The sequence below is a fragment of the Alosa sapidissima genome, chromosome 4 (genome assembly GCF_018492685.1).
Source record: "Alosa sapidissima isolate fAloSap1 chromosome 4, fAloSap1.pri, whole genome shotgun sequence".
NCBI classification, from domain to species: Eukaryota; Metazoa; Chordata; class Actinopteri; order Clupeiformes; family Clupeidae; genus Alosa; species Alosa sapidissima.
The window spans coordinates 11,814,323-11,830,316 of NC_055960.1; the positions used below are offsets into that span (position 1 = coordinate 11,814,323).

Below are 15,994 nucleotides of genomic sequence, written 5' to 3' on the forward strand. Positions count from 1 at the left end.
TTTCAATCACAGTAGATTGTCAACAGAAAGTAAAGAATTTTATGTTTAAAACGTGGCCTACTGGTTAGCACTTCGGACTTGAAACCGGAGTGCATGAAATGACTGAGAAAGTACAGCTAGATTTATACAAAAAAAGAGTACAGACGAATCAAATAGGCCTGCTGCTGGTAGGCTAGAACTGGCACTTTTCCTCCCCCAAGCGATACGTAACAACATTCCTGTTGGCTGCAAGGTGTCTGGTCTCAATTCTATTCTACAACTGCGCGTCTGACGTAACCTCTTTTACGACGGCGTGCCGTGTCTAGTCTAATGCCCATTTTTCGACAGTGTGACTCGAAAGCGCCACGGCAGTGAATAAGCCGTTTTTTGTTTACCTCTGAAGTATTGAAAAGCAATAGCATCACAAAAACTCGAAGTGCTCAACTGCATCAGATATCACTATTCGATCGAAATAGTTCGAAGTTTTAACGCGCGCCACCTCTTCAAGTGAAGCTCGAGGCCCGGCGGCGGACAGCTAGCTCGAGCAGCCTGGAAAAGTTTGTTGTTGTCACGTGACAAGATACGAATGTGGCGATAAAAGTTTTTCTTCCAGTATTAAAGCACCGCGAATATTTGATATCGCCTTACAACTACTATTCTCAAACAATGCCTCAACCGAAATACAGGAAGATTGCTGTGTTGGGGTACAGGTCTGTTGGTGAGTAAGAGCTTGAATAGTGTGGTCTGCTAGCAATAAGCTAGTCTTTGTTTTTGTTTGCATAGCAATGTTAGCAAGCTAACGTCAGCTTTAGCAAATCAAGTATGAACTGGAATCACGATTGATAAAACGTTATTTCATTCACATATTTCACACAAAGCTTTTAACCACCACTTAAGTATTTAGCCAATGGTGTCTTTATGTGAGTAATTCATGTTGTTGGACGAATCATTGTTTTGTCAACTTCAGCTAGCTCGCTAGTAAGCTAACCTAACTGTGGCACATGCGAAAGTTGTTGTAGCCAGTACTAGCGATGTATGCTAGTTTAACTAGCACAAGGAGGCTATAACAGTACGGTGAACGAATGTAGCTAGTAAGCTGGGATAGATGATTGTTTGATGTTGTGGTATAGCTGGGCACCTAGGAAATTGTACATTTTCCACTGTATTCTCGTGCAGGATATTGGCTGGCATCTGCTGAGAGCTTCACATTGTGTATTCTTACCTGTTGAAAGATCCAGGGCAAGCTAACTTGATGTTTGCCCACATGACCGTATTAGGATATATGCGTTGCTGTGTTGACATGTGTTACAGACTGGTGGGAAGTTTCAGATTCATTACTGACCAAAATTACTTTGTAACAGGAAAGTCCTCTCTAACTATACAGTTCGTGGAAGGACAGTTTGTAGATTCATATGACCCTACTATTGAAAACAGTAAGTTTGTGCAAATCTGTTTTTTTTTTTTTTTTCTTCATTTGATGTGTGGTTTAGGACATTTATTATTTCATTGCATTCACTCATTCATCCTTCCCTCACGTAGTCTGTCAGTTCATGTGCACACTTGCAAGCAGTCATTTGAATTGTGTTAAAAAAAATCAAATATTTACTATTCTGACTCATAGTAGTAGTAGTAGGTGTTATCAATATTGTGGTACACATTCCGCCATTGTCACTCACATGCTTCTCCTATCATTTGACACAGCTTTTAATAAGATGGTATCTGTGAATGGACAGGACTTTAATCTTCAGCTTGTGGACACTGCTGGTCAGGTACTTCTCACATTTCAGTCAATGAACTTGAATCTTACTTTTTATATGATGATAAGGGTACTAGATTAGAGGGACGTGTATGCTCTCTAAGATTATATAAACGTTATCTCTTCTCAGAGTTTCAGTTTATACCAATCGTACCTGCTTTCTAATCTCTTCCAGGACGAGTATTCCATTTTCCCACAGTCTCACTCAATGGACATTCATGGTTATGTCCTTGTCTACTCTGTCACCTCTATGAAAAGGTGGGTGTTTCTAGTAGTACTGAATGTCATGGACTGCGTTTACATGCACTTCAGTATCCCGGTTGCGATCAGGAATTTGAAGTATCCCGGTTTTGTATTTGCGCATGTAAACATCATGTAACATCTTGAATTTCCCCTTGGGCTTGAATTTCCCCTTGGGGATCAATAAAGTATCTATCTATCTATCTATCTATCCCGATTTCAGAACCCTGGATAAGGCCTTATTCCGGCTTTGAGTAACCCGATTATGCTAGGTGGAGTACTCTAAAAAGAACCGGGATACTGTTCCATGTCACCTTATCTACCCACCTACACCTTATCCCAGTTTCTCATGTGAAAGCGTGATTACTTTAGAAACCGGGATAAGGTGAACTAATAGAACTTTATTGTTGGTCACAGGGGTACTAGTATTCATCATGTATACAGGGATATTAATAACCAGGTTTCTCTGTTCATGTAAACACCATATCCTGAATATGATCAGAACCAAGATAAGCCTAATAACTTGGATACTAAAGTGCATGTAAACGCAGTCATGGAGAAGCACACATGACAACTGCAGAAAGCTCAGGAGAGTGCAGTGAAGGATGTTATCTATAACTAGACGGCACTCGAGAGCACAGGCCTCTACCAAGGCCACATGTCCTAGTGTGTGAGGAAAAGTGAAATTAAATATGTGCATCCACTTAGTGATTCGGGTCTGCTCCAAAATGTAATGGGTCCCACCAAGTAGGTCGTTTTTGCACTAAGTCTACCGATCAACCAACTAGCCACACTGATAAAATGCTGTCCTTGCTGGAGCTGAAAGTGATTTTTATATTTATGTTACAATTTCTTTTAAAATGTGCTGTGCGTAGCTGAGTGGAACACTCCTGAATTATATTTATGTGAAAATGCACTGATGCTGCTGGTTACATTTCAGTTGATTCTTCCTAATGATTTTTTAGTTGCATTTTGAGTCAGTGAGTGTGTACAACCGATGAAACATGAACAAGAAGATTTGTCAAGTCTGTAGAAGATCCTTGTTATGGCTGTATCTACTGCAGCACTACTTAAGTAAAGTAAAGGCCATGCGTGAATTAGCATTGTGAAATATGAGAACAACACAGTCATCTGTGTGTGTCCTCTGCCAAAACTTATTTTAGTGCCTGATGCCTTTTAATCTCGGCCGAGGCTGCACAACCGGGAACAAAGGCACAGCAGATGCATACTTGAGATAACTGTCCCGTCCTTTTTTGACCTTGCTGTTCTGCTGTATGTGTGTGTTAGTCATAGCTGATAGTCCTGGCCCTCAAACCTATATGCACTACCCCCACTCCTTCTGTTCTCCAATTAACATTTGTTTTTATTCTTTCTCTTTCTTCAACCCCAAACAGTTTTGAAGTTGTTCAGGTTCTACACGACAAGCTGCTGGATATGGTTGGGAAAATTCAGTAAGTTCTATATTCCAGGGCTTTGAAAGCTTTGCCTGTGTTTGCTCTTGTGGGTCAGGGTGATTTGAGTTAATTTAAGCACACATAAATGCACTAAAATAGCTGCTCTTGTCATTTTAGGGTGCCTACTGTTCTGGTTGGGAACAAAAAAGATCTTCACATGGAGAGGTAAGAACAGTCAATTAGCGTGACCAATGGACAGTTAAGTCTAGCGAGAGAACTGCATCGGTGTCACCCTCAACTGGTTTTAAGAATTCCTCAATAATGGCCTCATTAGAAGACACCATCAACCCTTCACTGCTTTACTAGTGTATGCAGCACATATGTTGTTATAGCATTAGCAGCATTGTCACATGTATTGTCTTGGGACTAATGCGTCCTCTTCATGCTAATAGCAATTGGGAGTATGGATAAATCTAGTCAAATCGGCTATCCACAGAGTGCGGCTTAATCTTAATGTGATTTACTGCACAAATGACTGAGAGATTGAATTCTATTGTGGCACAAATAGAACCAGCTTTAGCCGCATTCCATAATTTAGTTTGTGTGTGTGTCCTGTGTCCCCAGAGTGATTAAGCCAGAGGAGGGCAAAAAGCTGGCCGATTCCTGGGGTGCTGCTTTTATGGAGTCCTCTGCTAAAGAGAATCAGGTAGTATACCGCTAGGTATCCTTTGTGCTTCTCATTTTAAGCAATATCGGATCAACAAGTCTCAGTAACTTTGCTAAAAATGATCAGTAATTTATTTCTTACTTGCTTAGCCAGATTATGCAACTGTATAAATCCATCCTCGCCCACTTGCGAAATAAGTGCCTGCCTGTGTGGGAGTTTCTTGATTGGTCAACACATCTAAACCATTTTGAAATTTTACTCGCTGATTAAAGAATCCAGTCCCCCTCTTTGTTTTCTTAAAGTATCCATCTTCATAATGGCTGGTACACCATGAAACCAGATAGTCTTAAATTCTGCTGAACGTATGCTTTACAGTACTTTGACATACTGTGAAGATCTGCTGCTGAATGTACAAGGGAGAAAGATCATTTTTTAGGAAGGATCAGTTGAAAGGCTACAGAAGTGTCTGATTTATCTCTCTTGCACAGACGGCTGTGGAGGTTTTCAAGAGAATTATCCTGGAGATGGAGAAAGCAGATGGAAACGCCCCCTCAGAGGAGAAGAAGTGCGCTGTGATGTAGGCGGGTCCAGGCAGACACAAGCAGTGGGCTAATTGGCCAATGCCAGGAGACACAACATCACCAGCCTGCCAATCGTAACCCACCAGACCACAGTCATAGTTCAAGGCCCCCCTCTCAGCAGCAAAGAACTGCCACACTCTGTCCCCTAAATGTGTACAGTTCTTTTCTACAGCTCAAAAAACAGTGTTCTGAGGCCAACTGAATGCAACACCACATTCTGTTTTATTTCTTTTTAATATATCTCACACTTACACACACATACATACATACATACATACATACATACATACATACATACATACATACTTACATAATATATATATATGAATAGAAAAAGAGGTATGGGATTCACATTACAAAGTATACCCAGTGTGAGTAAATATTTAAGACATAAAGCAATGCAGAGACGTAAGTCTTGCTGTGAAAAGTACTGTAGTCTGTAAAGTTGGCCTCAGTCAAGCAACACTTGGGAAAAGTAAGTTTAAGAAAATGGCCAAATATAAACCGAAAAGCCACATGCTGCGTTTAATGTTTTCATCGCTGCCTTATTAATGTAATAATACACATGTTCATTTTCACAGCCTGACATTCATTGGACACTAGTTATCAACCTTACATGTCTACCCATGTGTCAGGAGTGGGTGGAGTGACCTTGTGGTCCCAGTCCACTCTCATTGGCTGTCTCTGCCTTAGACACCACTTAGGCCAACCAATCGCTGGTGCCTAACCCACAGACTCGGTCTACTTTCTCAGGTTGTTCATAGGTTCCAGCCAATCCTTTGTGGTTCTTTTTCTGTCAGGCAATCTCTTACGAGCCTTACTAGCTTCTCCTCGTCTCCCGTCAACACTGGTTGGGGTCAGATTTTTATTTTTATATTTTTTTTTGGGGGGGGGGGGGGGGTGTCCGACCCCTGCCCAGTGCAAAGACAGAAGTGGGAGCACTGCAGGAGCGGTGGAGTAGGATGGAGGAGGAGTCTGTCTCTCATCTGCTGTAGTCACCTTTCATTAGCTGTCAGTGATTTCTGGGTTTATGTGTGGGAGGGTGGGGGTGGGGGTGGGGGGGGGATTTTTCCCCCTTTTGATGAAATTTCTTTTTTTTCCCTGCCTCTGATGAGAATATTGCCCCAAGAGCATATTTCTTTATAAGACTGTAAATCACGTTCCTCTTTCCTTCTCTCTTATGATTAGAAGCAGTTTAATTATCTTTTCCCATGTTTGAAACCTTTACGGATAAGGGTTTTGAAATATCCATGAACTGAAGTATATCCCCTTCCCCCCAATTTAGCTGTATTTTTTGTACAGCTTTAGTTCTCTTACGAACATGACTTTAAAATAGTATTGTTTGAAAGCATCGCCTGATGTAACTGAAAAATCTTGATTGATTTATTGATTTGGTTGGTTAATTTTGTAATTGAGTGGTAGTGTAAAAAAGGCTGGTGTTGCTGGTGCTGGTGATGCTGTGTTGTGTGCCTTACCTTCCCATTATATGACCCATGTCTCTCCTTCCTCCCCAAAACACATCTACACACAAAAACTGACCATTCACCTCTGCCCAAACTGATTTAAGGTGCTCTGTTGGGTTTCTCTGCTCTATTGACTTGACTCCCACACTACTTTTGAGGAAAATCGAGTGGTGTTGTTGCACCTCAATGCCCAATACTCGACGTGGGGGACTGGTTAAACAGAAAACTTGCTGTAAACAGTTTTGTATATAAAATGAATAAATCCTTTACTCTTGAACTTGTCATTGTATTTCTGGAAGTGTAGAATAGTGGCAGTTAATCGTCATTAATATTTAAACTACATTACTTTAATATTTTAATGATAATGTAATGTTTATTGATGTCACTGTAAGTCGCTTTGGTCAAAAGTGTCTGGTAAGAACTCCAAGTGATGCGTCTTTCATACATGCGCAGTTCAGAGCCTTACCGGAAATAAACAAGGGGGAGGTCACTATCCTACATAGCAGACAGTAAATAGACCACCCCATCCACGTATCGGTTTGAACAGTATATAGTTTCACTTGAAAGTATTTCTCAAAGAAAAAACTCTCATACGTCTGAGTTTAGGAGTCAGTAAAGGGAACATGGAGTGTGTGAGTATTTTTATGTGTCTCTTGGCTGAAGTGAGCATGCTATGCAGCGGCTTGATTAGCGTTAACGTTACCGGGTAATGTTAAGATGGCTAACCGTAGCTAACCAGTTAAGTAATTCATGTTCGTTAACGTTACTGATGTATTTTTGGAGGGAATTAGTCAGGCGATCGCTTAAACCACGACGTATTGAACAGATAGTTTCGGGCAAGTAAACGTTAACAGTAAATATGTGACCCATAATCAAATGTTACGCTAACCTCATTCAACTCCCCAGCTAGCAACTGTTTAACTAGCTTCTATCGCTAGCAAGTGTAGTTGAACTTTAGATAGCAAGATACTACAGGAGCCTGAACAAACTAGTGTTGATGGGGATTATCAGTTAAATGCTGAGGGTTAGCTAGCTACAAATGGTGGTCTCTCGGCGGGTGGTCTGTCAGTGCCTACATCAGAAGCATTTTCTCATCGCATGGTAAAATGCTCTTGGTAAAATGCCAGTCAAAAATATTTTTGGCGCTGCACATATCTTCTGTCCATAGCGTTCACGAAAAATCCCATTGGGATTTATCTTGAGATATATTTTCTAATGCAATCATGTTAGCTAATACAGGGGTAACACCTGATGGGTGCTGTGTTACTGTTCCGATGAAACTTGAGATGCTGTTGTCAGTTTCTCTAGCGAATGTCAAAGTTCTTTGTCCTGAATAAAATTACCAATGAAGCCTGCATAACATAAACTCTATGCGAACATACAGGGGATGGCTTATAGGAGGTGGTGGTGGAAATCAATAAGCGTTTAAGTTATTAACATGAGTAGGGAGCTGGTTTAACATTAGTCTCTTGGATTTTTGTCAAATATAAGACTCAAGCCAGGTAAATTAAAAATCATCTGACACATCGAACTGAACGTTGCTGCTTTGTCATACTCCAGTGATCTGTGATTTGCTGACATGTCATCCCTAACTGCAAACACGAATGCTTCAAATGATCCAGTTGTCATCCATTAACAGTGTTCCAAATTATTATGTGAGAGCACAGCTAGTTGTTGATGTCAGCACATCAAAGGTTGTTTTTTGACATTTAATGAGTACAGCTAGTTATGCATTTTAACAACACTTTACATTAGATTGTGGGCTCACCAGACTAAGGATACCTTGCATATAGTTGACATTGAATTAAAGCACAGGTCAAGAGTCACACTGTTTAGTCGCTGTTATCACGTTTATCTCCAGTCAACGTTTTTTTTTTTTTAAGATAATAAATGCATTCTAATGGTGTGTGTGTGTGCGCGCGTACGCGAGCTAGTCCAGGTTATTAAATGCAATGACAGAAACGGAAGACCTCTGCATTTTTTATTTATTTTTTTCAGTTGAAATCCTTTGAGCATCAGTGATATTTACAAAACAAGCAATCTGTGTTTTAGGTTCCAGCTTCACTTGATGATTTTGGACCAGAGGTGAAGAAGGAGTCTGCTGTAGAAAGTGAGGCGTCACTCACAGGTGTGGGTTTGTGTTTGTTTCCTTTCCATTTGAACTAAAGGTGTGTGTGTGTGTGTGTGTGTGTGTGTGTGTGTGTGTGTGTGTGTGTGTGTGTGTGTTGTGTTTGTTTCCTTGGGTTAAACTGATCTTCTTCACCCCGTGAAACATAAGCAAACCCTTATATAAACAGGAGAGAATGAACTATTGGAAAGCTTGCTATACTGATGTTTGCAGTAGATTGTTTTGTTATTTTGCCTCAGTCAAAGTGAAATTTGAACACTGAAACCACTGAAATCCACTGCAGGGTGCGTAGAAACCCATGAAGTTGAAAACACACACACACACACTCGACACACACACTCATATTATGTCACTCTTCCTCAGTCGCACCATTGAAGAAGTTTAGTTGCCAGCAACCTGGATTTTCTTTTCTTTACTCATTTTCTTTTCTCTTTCCCTCAGCAGATCCAGAACATAATGTTTACACACGGTTTATGAAGTCCCACCGCTGCTATGACCTGGTGCCCACCAGCTCCAAGCTAGTAGTGTTTGACACTTCGCTTCAAGTAAGTGGGGTCGACCCTACACTACACTCTCTACCACTGTACACATCTCCAGCTCAATGTAAAGGCACATTTGCCACACTCCCTCACCATCATATGTAGGCCTACATTACCCCTGGAGCTTTTGTTTGTGAAATAAAAGAACATACTGACCTGTCTGATTTATACACAGTAGCTTTTGATGGTTTTGTATAAAGGAATATACTGACTGGCTTGTCTGATACACAATTCCCTTTTTCCGTAAAAGGTGAAGAAGGCATTTTTTGCACTAGTATCAAATGGAGTCCGAGCCGCTCCACTGTGGGACAGCAAGAAGCAGTGTTTTGTTGGTAAGCATCGGCTTTTATTTATTGTCACAACGGCATTTTATCCCCAAACATTTGCGCGTATGTCTTATGCTCTTGTTCTCCCTCAGGTATGCTGACCATAACTGACTTCATCAACATCCTCCACCGTTACTACAAATCACCCTTGGTATGAGTCCAACCGTTGTGATCGAATATATGTTAGTTTAAAGGGCCACGGCAATATCCTTCAACAAAGACATTATATCTCCCTTCCCCCAGACACAAGAAATGTGAAATAGCTGGATATATATATATATATATATCATAGCTTGATGTCAGGCTATTGTAAGTGCTCAGCAACAGTAACTCTGCACACCCAGATCCCCTCCTGTAAAGACGTCACAGCAGCTGTCCTCTAGTCTATGTCATGGCTCTGTGTTCTGGCTGGGAGGGATGCTCACGCCACCTTTCCCCGTTTTGTCCCCAGGTGCAGATTTACGAGTTAGAGGAGCACAAAATCGAGACCTGGAGAGGTGAGGAAGGCAGTGTGCACTCGACTGTGTGTGTGTGTGTGTGTGTGTGTGTGTGTGTGGAGAGTTTCTAGAAGTCAGACGCTGACTCCTGTTTTGTGTCCTTGCTGTTTCACAGAAGTGTACCTGCAGGACTCATTCAAGCCTCTCGTCAGCATCTCGCCAAACGCAAGGTATGCCGGGATCGCTCTCTTTCCTTCACAAAGTCAGTGCTGTTGTTGTTGTTGCTGCTTTTGTTTTTTGTTGTTGTTGACATTGGTCTAACCTTAACCCTTTGTCCTTTGTAAATTCAGATAGTGTGGCTGTTTTGTCATCTATATTTCAGGCCTAATGTGTTAATGCCTGCACATGTTGGAATTAGATTTTTTTTGTCTTTCTCTCTCTCTTTCATAGTTTATATGATGCTGTGGCGTCTCTGATCAAGCACAAAATCCACAGGTTGCCTGTAATAGACCCTTTGACTGGGAACACGCTCTACATTCTCACACACAAGCGGATACTCAAGTTCCTCAAACTGTTTGTGAGTCCCAGTCACACTAGTTTCTTTACATGTTCAGGCATAACTCGCTGGCTTGCTCTTCTACTGACCAGGGCAAAACCCTTAATGGTTTATATAAACCACTGGAGAAGTGTTGATTGCCCCCCCCCCTCTCTTTCTCTGTCTTTCTGTCTCTCTGTCTTAGCCGTCAACCACAAATGTTGTGGGTTATACTCATATAACTTGACAATGGTTTACTAAAGATGTGTTAAACCTCTCTCTCTCTCTCTCTCTCTCTCTCTCTCTCTTTCTTTCTTTCTTTCTTTCTTTCTTTCTTTCTTTCTTTCTTTCTTTCTTTCTTTCTTTCTTTCTTTCTTTCTCTCTCTCTCTCTTTTTCTCGCTCTCATCTGGTTGTTGATGGCGAATTGCAGTTTGCACATTTCTTGGAGGATAAAGCATGACTTGCCCCTTGATTTTATTTATTTATTTATTTATTTATTTTATTTTTGAAATGTGACTGTACATTGTGACAAAGTGATCATGTAAGTACTTTGTGGCAAGAATGTAATAAATGTTTTTGAAATTCTCTCTCTCTCCAGATTTCTGAGATGCCCAAGCCGGCCTTTATGACTCGGAAGCTGGAGGAGTTGAGTATAGGAACGTTTGAGAACATAGCCGTTGTGCGCTCTGATACGCCGCTCTACACAGCACTGGGCATATTTGTAGAGCAGAGGGTTTCTGCCCTGCCTGTTTTAGATGACAAAGGTGAGCGATGGCTTGTGAAATGGTGGTATGTCTGTAAAATAATGTATATGTACTGGCGTTATATTTAATGAAATTCCTTTCGTTGCATGTTGGTGATGAGGTTAATGGTGCCCCGGACTCTTTTTGTTTCCCCCCTTTTCTAGGACGTGTTGTGGATATTTACTCAAAGTTTGACGTCATTGTAAGTCTTCCAAATACTGGTTGTTTGTGTTTGTGCTTGTGTGCATATGGTTTATATGAAACACATAAACAATGACTTAATATTAAGATTCCAAAAGTCTTGGAGATTCTGTCTTCATTTGAAATATAGTTACTTTTAGAAAGCTTTTCAGCTGAAAAAAGACAAATGCATATTCACTGTAGGGGCCCTAATTTGTTTGTAAGGCAAAGTCTGTCAGCAGCTCTTGTTCTTGTGCATGAAATACAGCTATCGTGTGGCATATGGGAACATTTAGCTGACTCCTTAATGTTTGTGCTTCATTGTCTTGCCCATGGTGTTAAACTAGCAAATAGATTTTGTCTAGTTATTAAATTAGCTTTAGTTAGACTTAACTTTGCACTCTGCCCATCAATCAAATTAGGTCTTCATTGGGATCCTAAACGATTAGTGATCAACATGTATAAGCTCACTCTTCAGTGGAGTTCACTAGAATACAGCAGAGCACCATTCCCATCCCTGTGGTACCACCAGACTATTACAACACCGGGAATAAGTCTGAAACATCTCTTGTCTTGGTTGTGGTCTGATACACTTGACAATAGCTGCTGTGACTTTGTCTGTGAAGATAAAACTCATATTTAATTACATCACTTAATGGAAATACTGACCATTCACAATTATGCTTTGTCGAATTTCGACAAATATCGCTTTTATTTTGCACAAAGCTGTAATGGAAACACAGCTTCTGTCTTTGTCTCTGTGTTTGTGTGCTTGAGCTCTGCGATTGATGTGACCATGAGAGCTCAACACCCACCAGTTCCCTTAGTGCAAGAGCAGCTACAGTGTCCGTAAATCCAGCGGCCAGCGATCTGCTGCTTTAAATAGCGCTGTTGGCTGCCCACAGGCTTAGTGTGAACTCATTCACCACGTCCTGCTCAGGCTCCATCACCACGGGTGCTCTCTGTGCACTGTTTGGATACCATCTGCACAAGTGCATATGAGTGCATGGGATAAGGAGGCACAAAGTATTTCTTTAAGTGGCTTTAAATGGCTTTTTGTGTGTTTGTGTGTATATGAAAGCTGGTTTTCCTGGCACTTCTGATTTGTTTATTTGTGAATGCGTGAAATCAATTTGAAACCTGTTTTTCATAATTGTGTGTGTGCGTGTGCCTGAGATCTGTTTATGCTTTGTGTCCGTGTTTGTGTTCTCTTGTTTAGTGATATGTTGTGATGTTTTGTGCGCTCTCTCTCCCCTCTCCAGAACCTGGCCGCTGAGAAGACGTATAACAACTTGGACGTGACCGTCACCAAGGCCCTGCAGCACCGCTCACAGTACTTTGAGGGCGTGCTGACCTGCCACAAACACGAGACTCTAGAGACCATCATCAATAGACTGGTGGAGGCTGAGGTAACGATCTTCCCATGACCTACAGTACTGTAGCTGATGTTCTCATTCACCAGCTCACTCATCACCTCCTTCACCTCACTGTTAGACTTGAAATATAATGAGATGATTTGCTATGAAGAGGAAGGTTACACTGAAGTGTGAATGCTTGAATCAATTAATTAAGGAACCAAAATACGGCCAGTTCAGTCCATTTGTTTCTGTTAGCTAGCACTTATAGAGCAGAATCTGCCAGTCATTTTGCAACTATGGCCAATGCAAATGCAAGACGCCATGCTGGCCATGCTGTTCACAGTCACTGGTACCCACACAAAAGTGTTTTTCCATACATGCGTAAAGGAAGTGATTGAGTCGAAACATAGACGTGAGGACATGGCCAACTCATAGGCACCACTAAATGCCCCTACACCTTACCACTAATGCCCCTTCCCCCTCCTCCTCCGTTTGTCATTCCTACTTTGCATCACAGGTGCACAGGCTGGTGGTGGTGGATGATCAGGAGGTGGCGCAAGGCATTGTGTCACTGTCGGATATCCTCCAGGCGCTGGTGCTCACTGAGGGGGTAGAGGGTAAGCCCAACGCTATGTGTGTGAACTCATGTGAACTTCCTGTTAGTTCTTACAAGAACAGGAGCAGTCTTCCTGAAAGAAGGAAGATCTCTCTCTTTCTTACTTTATATTTCTCTTTTTTTCTTTTCTTTCTTTCTCACTTTATTTCTCTCTCTTTCTCTCCCTCACTTTCTGCATGTCTGTGCACGTAGAGATGCCGCTACCAACTACTGACAAAAGTCATTTGTTGTTTTTAGGGACGGCTCGATAATCTGCTGAGAGAGGAGTGAGCTTTTGTTTCTCTCTCTCTCTCTCTCTCTCTCCCTCTCTCTCTCTCTCTCTCTCTGTTTCTCACTCTGACTGTGGATAATGGCTAATGGTGGACGACCGGCCCAGAAGGAAGACCCAGAAAAGAGATCAGGAGAGCGGGATTGTGTGTCGGACAGAGAGACGAGTCTTTGGACTTCTTGGGTTTGACTCCCCATCTGTGAAAACTGCAATATCTTTCTCTCTCTCTCTCTCTCTTTCTCTCTCTCTCTCTCTCTCTCCTGCTCTCTCTTTCTCTTTGTCTTCTTTCTCAATCTGTCTGTCATTCTCTCTCCCTCTTTCATTGTGAGAACACGAAGGATTCATATTGTCACCATTGAACCCGGCAATACATATAGGCACTATAAGCACAAATACTGAAGTCATGCCAAAATTTCAAACCAAGCAACCAAACACACAGCCCACCAAAAGGACATTCTGCAGGGGAACAGCCTGTTACTGTGTGAAAAACTGCAGTTACTGTTACTTTTCACATACTGGCACAACTCTCTACAGCTTTTTTGCATCAGGAGCTCAGGTGTAAATTATGCCTTCAAACATTTTTTTAATTTCATGCTATGAAAGGGAGCAATTCAAGTTAATTTGTACGTGGTAGAGTAAGAGAACCATCCTCAGACAGATAAGGGATTTTAGCTGGACGTTTCAGACCTTTGCTGAACACCCCAGTGCTGGGCAGATGTTTTCTCCGTGCCGTACCAACGCAGGTCAAAAAAACAGATGAGTGTGAGAAGTCAGAGCTGCATCTGAAAAATTCCAAAAAATCGTTTTTACTCCTGACGTTGTGTTCGAACCTTGTAAGCCTCTCCGCAAGGAGCTGGTGGCAGCCAGGCAACAGATTCCCATCCATGGCTTTTGTTTGGCTACGTTGCTCTTGGGTTAAAACAATATCACATTCCATAGATGCACATCCAGAATAATTTTTCTCTTGAGAGTTACATACCTACAGAGTATTTGATTACAGGCCAAAACCTCCCATGATCTCAATCACTGAGTGAATCACTCAGACCTAAACTTTGAAATGCAGGCTCTGTCTTGGAAATAGAAACCCAAATTACACATTTGCCCTTGAAATGTGAAGTCTGCTGTGGATAAATAATGATTTGCTGTTTTTTTTGTTGTTTTTTTTGGGGCTTTTTTATGCCTTTAATCAGATAGGACAGTGGAGAATGACAGGAAGTGAGTGGGAGAGAGAGTTGGGGTGGGATCCAGAAAGGACCACGGGGTGGGAATCGAACCCGGGTCGCCGGCGTACGGTGCAGGTGCCCCAGCCAGTTGCGCCACAGCTGGGGCCATGATTTGCTGTTTTTAAGAGTTTGTTTTCATCTATATGAATACAAGGACACTGAATATTTATGTAATAATCATGGTTTTATTATATATATTTCTTTTAAATTTCACACACCCAGTTCTGTTATGTTGTCAGGGAAATGGACATAATTTCAGTGGTCAGTACGGAGCACTTCTTTTTTGATCTCTATGAACAGGTATACTGCAAGCATCATTTGAAAAGGCAACTTTTTTTACTGCTTTGGGCTTAAGAAATAGAAAGGAGGAGACTGTCTATCTGTTGTTAGCCACAGGCCAATTGCTGTATTTTCAAAAATCATCATTAGTGACCTAGCAGACCTAACGCTTCCAATTGTAGATTTGCTGGTCTTAGACATGGTTAAAAAAAAGAGTGCAGTATCTTCGTTTTCAGAAGTCTGTCTCTTGATTCATTCCATACCTGTGTGTGTGTGTGTGTGTGTGTGTGTGTGTGTGTGTGTGTGTGTGTGTGTGTGTGTGTGTGTGTCGCATCCAAGGATCATTCTGGTGTGATGGGAGTTCTTCCTTCACATCTTTTTCCCACTGGTCAGCAGTCAGCTCCAGGTCCGGTCCTTTAGCAGCACACAGACTGAGCTTTCCCCTCGTCAGCAGTTTCATTTTCAATGACTCGCTAACCTGACCCAGGTGGCAGCCCTCATCACCCAGAATGAAATGGACCAATCACAGGTAGAAGAGACAGCGTCCATAGACAGAAATATTGTTTGATGGTCTTCTGACCCCGACTTCTTTTAATAACCATGTCTCACACTTTGAATAATCTTTGCCCTCAAAATGGGGACGCACATGAAAGGGATTTGTACAGCCATTTCATCATGACATCATTTTCTCTGTTATGAAATCGCTGAAGCATTCTATATTTTCAAAGCACATATATGATTATTTTTCCAACATACTGATCAATATCCGAGGCATTATGTATGTAAATATACCCCATATTTTGTACAATGCGTAATGTACTTGTAGTTTTTAACTTAATGCATGCATCATATAAATATGTTTGTTCTCTTCAGTTATGTGTCATGTCTTTGGTTTTTGTGGGTGGGGGGTGAGAGGGTGTTTTTGTGCATGTAAGAATGCACCCACAAAACAGAACACTACTGATCTGATGGTATGAGAAAAATTGGGAAATGTGTGTTGTTTTGCTATCTTGCATAAAATGAAAAAAATATATATATTCTGAATATATATTTGAATTCAGAAATTTGTGAATAAGTTTTCAAAACAAATATTGCCTCTTCAACCTGGTGGAATTCCAATGTAGTCGGTTATAGTCGGTAGATGCAACTTCAATACCAGTAATGAAAATTCTCACACTCCAGACAGATACGAATTTTAGATTAGTAACCTCAAGATTGAAGTGTAAGAACACATGACCTTGACACTGGGTCAGTAGTGTGCGCCATCTGCCCATCTCCACA

At 41.4% G+C, this 15,994-nt stretch overlaps 2 protein-coding genes across 3 annotated transcripts; both read left to right on the top strand.

Moving 5' to 3' along the window:
• The first annotated feature begins 266 nt into the window (after positions 1-266).
• rhebl1 (Ras homolog, mTORC1 binding like 1) lies at positions 267-6,357 on the top strand. The gene is made up of 8 exons (XM_042089214.1): positions 267-697; positions 1,341-1,412; positions 1,681-1,748; positions 1,911-1,993; positions 3,370-3,426; positions 3,547-3,594; positions 3,994-4,075; positions 4,525-6,357. Exons 1-8 carry the CDS (start codon positions 646-648, stop codon positions 4,615-4,617), a joined length of 555 nt encoding a protein of 184 aa, XP_041945148.1. The 5' UTR covers positions 267-645; the 3' UTR covers positions 4,618-6,357.
• Positions 6,358-6,520: 163 nt separating this feature from the next.
• On the top strand, positions 6,521-15,585 carry prkag1 (protein kinase, AMP-activated, gamma 1 non-catalytic subunit). Of its 2 annotated transcripts, none has more exons than XM_042089212.1 (13): positions 6,521-6,712; positions 8,133-8,208; positions 8,650-8,753; positions 8,998-9,079; positions 9,166-9,224; positions 9,525-9,570; positions 9,686-9,740; positions 9,961-10,087; positions 10,645-10,810; positions 10,954-10,991; positions 12,232-12,378; positions 12,845-12,944; positions 13,181-15,585. In XM_042089212.1, exons 1-13 carry the CDS (start codon positions 6,704-6,706, stop codon positions 13,192-13,194), a joined length of 1,023 nt encoding a protein of 340 aa, XP_041945146.1. In that variant the 5' UTR covers positions 6,521-6,703; the 3' UTR covers positions 13,195-15,585. The 2 variants fall into 2 exon arrangements, with proteins under 2 accessions (XP_041945146.1, XP_041945147.1); XM_042089213.1 differs by having other exon boundaries at positions 6,523-6,712; positions 8,653-8,753.
• Positions 15,586-15,994: the final 409 nt, after the last annotated feature.